The sequence below is a fragment of the Buceros rhinoceros genome, unplaced genomic scaffold (assembly GCF_000710305.1).
Source record: "Buceros rhinoceros silvestris isolate BGI_N320 unplaced genomic scaffold, ASM71030v1 scaffold18618, whole genome shotgun sequence".
NCBI lineage: Eukaryota > Metazoa > Chordata > Aves > Bucerotiformes > Bucerotidae > Buceros > Buceros rhinoceros.
The window spans coordinates 900-4,389 of NW_010425328.1; the positions used below are offsets into that span (position 1 = coordinate 900).

General features: G+C 50.8%; 1 protein-coding gene across 1 annotated transcript; it reads left to right on the forward strand.

Annotated features, from left to right (window-relative positions):
• Positions 1 to 599: 599 nt before the first annotated feature.
• On the forward strand, positions 600 to 2,573 carry ATP5S (ATP synthase, H+ transporting, mitochondrial Fo complex, subunit s (factor B); the record flags this gene model as incomplete). Its single annotated transcript, XM_010141111.1, has 3 exons — positions 600 to 808; positions 1,594 to 1,765; positions 2,459 to 2,573. Coding segments are annotated over 3 exons (496 nt in total), but the record flags the coding sequence as incomplete, so codon positions are not given.
• Positions 2,574 to 3,490: the final 917 nt, after the last annotated feature.

Genomic DNA, 3,490 nt, shown 5'->3' on the forward strand with positions numbered 1-3,490 from the left:
AGCCCCATCGCTGGCCCCATGGCAGGTCAGGTTGGCCCTTGGGGCTCTGAGCCCCCTGCTCTGGGTGCAGATGTCCCTGCTCCCTGCAGGGGTTGCGCTGGGGGAGCTCGGCAGGTCCCCCCAGCCCAAACCAGTCTGGGGTTCTGTGATTTTAACTAGTTGCTGAAGTGTGTCCTTTTGAAAGATTGTAATTATTGTCAAAAAAAGGCTTCAGGAATGACCTACGTGTGACAGGCAATGAGAGCTTCTTCTTTAAGAAAAACATGTTTGGGAGACAAATCTGCAATTGTTGTAAAGCCTTTTTCTGAGCAGAGAAAGGCGTCTTCCCTCTCTCCTTACAGACATGGAAGGGAACAATGAGATGGGTTAAGTCACATTTCTGTTCTCCTTTACCAAAACCATCTGCCACTTAAGTTAAAAAAACCCTCACAGCAGACTGATTAAGCACCAGAATGATCCAAATAACGCCAGTAAATTCTTACTTTTCTGACACCTTACCAGGCACATAACCCAGTATTTGCTGTGGACTATTATTAAGGTGAAGCGGCTGAACCTGCTGCGTTACAGAGCCCGTGTGCTCGCCCTTTTTGTCTCGGCAGGGTGGACTACGAGCGCATACAGGCCGTTGGCCCCGACAGGGCGGCCTCGGAGTGGCTGCTGCGGTGCGGGGCCCTGGTGCGCTATCAGGGCTCTCAGAAGTGGCAGCAGGACTACAACGGCCTCCCGACGGGGCCCCTGGGGAGATACAAGATAGAAGCGATCAACGCCACCGACTCCTGCATCATGTACCGAGGATTTGACTATTTGGGTAACGCGCCAGATGACACTGAACCTCAGCTCTTTCGGTTGCATCAATAGCTGGGTCACTGTGCCAGGCTGTAGTGAGAGAGAGAGGAACCTTTTGAATTTTTTTCCCCTTAAAATGGCTCTACAAATACTCAGGAGGTCTAAGGTTTTGCTGGAGGTGTGGTGTGGAGCAGAGAGGGATGGGGAACTTGCTCAGCCCCTCCCTGAAGTGGTGGTAGCGCTAAGTGTGACAGAGATCTGCCCTTGTGTCCAGTCACGGTTAAGTAGCTGCCAGCAAAAAGCGCTGCTTGAAACGTTCTGTTTCCCCTAAGGCAGGTGATGGCTGGGGTGCCTGAAGCCATACTGCTACGTGTTCTCCAGGCATTTACCATGTCTTCAAGACAAAAAAACCCTGCAAATGCTGTTTCTTAGAAAAACGAGATTTAAAAAGCATTTCAGGTCTCCTTTAAATAAAAAACAAAACAAGGAACGGGCCGTTTTATTTTTGTGTTGGCAGGGGACCGGGAATTCCCTCCATTAGTATGTTCCTAAGGCAGAATCGTTGATCAGCACCCAAACTTGAAGAGTTTTTTTGTGCCTTGTGCTCAGACTCTTACAAAAGGATACAAGCCCTGGGGTCCTGGTGTATCTGAAGTCCTGCAAAGGGACTTTGGAGATTTGTTGTCCTGCTGTATCAAGGAGCACGTTGCTGTGTGGCTTTGGGGGCAGTTACTCAGGTGAGCGCTCCGCAGCCAGGGCGGGGCGTTCCTGGTGCTCTGCAGCAGACGCTCATTTCTGGCTTTCCAGATGGTCTGGAGCACGTCACAGAAATCAAGCTGCAGAAGTGTATTTACATACAGGACCAGTGTCTGCAGAGGCTCAGCGAGACCAAGAACCTCCAGAGGAGCCTCCTCCAGCTGCAGATCATTTCCTGTGGGAACGTCACAGACAAAGGCGTCATCGCGCTTCACAAGCTGAAGTACGTGAGCTGCGGCGCCTCCCGTTACCCCGCCGCGGTCTGGGGGATCGTGGTGACTGGCAGGGCTGGAGTCCGAGTGTTCCCGAGCTGGTCTGGCTGCCTGAGGGGCTGTGGGAGGGCTGGGTTTGGGCTGGACAGCCTGGTGGGGATGGCACGGGATGGATTCCTGCAAGTGTGGGGGAAGACCATAGCTCTGAAGCGCGTCCGTAGCTGCTTTACTGAACTTTACTTAGAGTGATGTGGAACTGCTTTGTGTTACGTGGAGTTACGGGCGTCTGTGAACGTCTGGGTGATGTGGTGACCAGGATTTCACCCTACAAAAAGCTATCTATCTCTAAGGACCTTCTCTGTTACTCTACTATTTACATTAAAATAACTTCTATTAAATTGCTATCAAAATTATTGAAGAGTATATTGCACTTGAGATATTAAATGCTATGTAATATAAAGGAAGCTTCATGATGTGGGTGGTCCAGGATCTGTTTTTGAGCTGTACAGAAGGACTGAACTCAAGTGAGCTGAAAACTTTTAGGTGAGCTAAAAGCTTGAACCACCCACTTAAAAAAAAAAAACGCTCCATTAGAACCAGTAACCTTGAAATACTCAAATAACGACAGTAGAACAATCCCTTGTCTAGTTTCTGTGTCAACAGTTTGAGAGTGGTGGCTGAGTTTCCTTCTTAAATATTTATAGGAACCTTGAGTATCTGTATCTGAGTGACCTTCCTGGGATCAGGCAGAAGGAGAGCACCGCTCACATCCTGCGGCAGGCCCTGCCAAACCTGGAGCTGGAGCTGGATCTGGAGTGAACACAACTGCCCGCAGCCGCCACGTGTTGCATTTCACAGGATTTACCCTATGTGCAGACACCACCCACTTTCCAGGTAGGGAGATAAGCCCAGATCTCCCAAGCCGGCCCTAAAAGCACTCCCTGTTTGTGACCTGTATGCAGTGGGGTTTTACTAAGATTAAACTATATGGTGAACTAACACAGAGAAAGTGGGCTCCTGGCGTAGCCGTTCTCCCTGTTTTTCCTGGACGCTGTTAATACACAGTTAGAACCTTTTCTTGCACGGACATTCTTGGGCCAGACGACAGCGGGAGCTGGTGAACCAGCAGCGCTGGGCATGGTGTCGGTGCTGGGGCAGCGGGAGCCGTTTGCTCTCCAGACTCTTGCCCGGTCAGTGGGTGCTGATTTAATGCAACGGTGTACGGGCCTGTTTTTGTTCCTCACGGTGTGGCTCCCGCAGCCTTTGCTGGTTTGTGAGCGGCGTCCAGAAACCGTGCTCCCTCCTGGGCCGTGTCCAGGGGGTGACTGCTGCCAGACTGCTGACAGACCTCGTGCACGCACGGGATCAGGTGGCTCAATATCCATTTGGAAAACACGGGAAGGCCAGAGCTTTGCGAGCATAACCAAAACCGCCCACGGACACAGCGTGTGAGATGGTGTTAAATCCCAGCGGGAAATTAAAGGTCAGCAGGCAGGCGCCGTGAGGAGGAGGCTCCTGGCCCACTGAAACTGCTGTCACGGCTGTTGAACACAGAGCAGCACTGGCAAAATAAACCAGTTTTGCTCTCGGTTTGAAGGAGAAAGAGGTTGTTCCTTGCCCAGTAGTAAAACTTAATGCATTAAACCACATCCAGTGAACTGGAAAAACAAGCTATGTTTGTTTTATTCAAAAATCAACGCCGTGTTGCCTCCTGAGCTTACCCAACCCCAGGAACC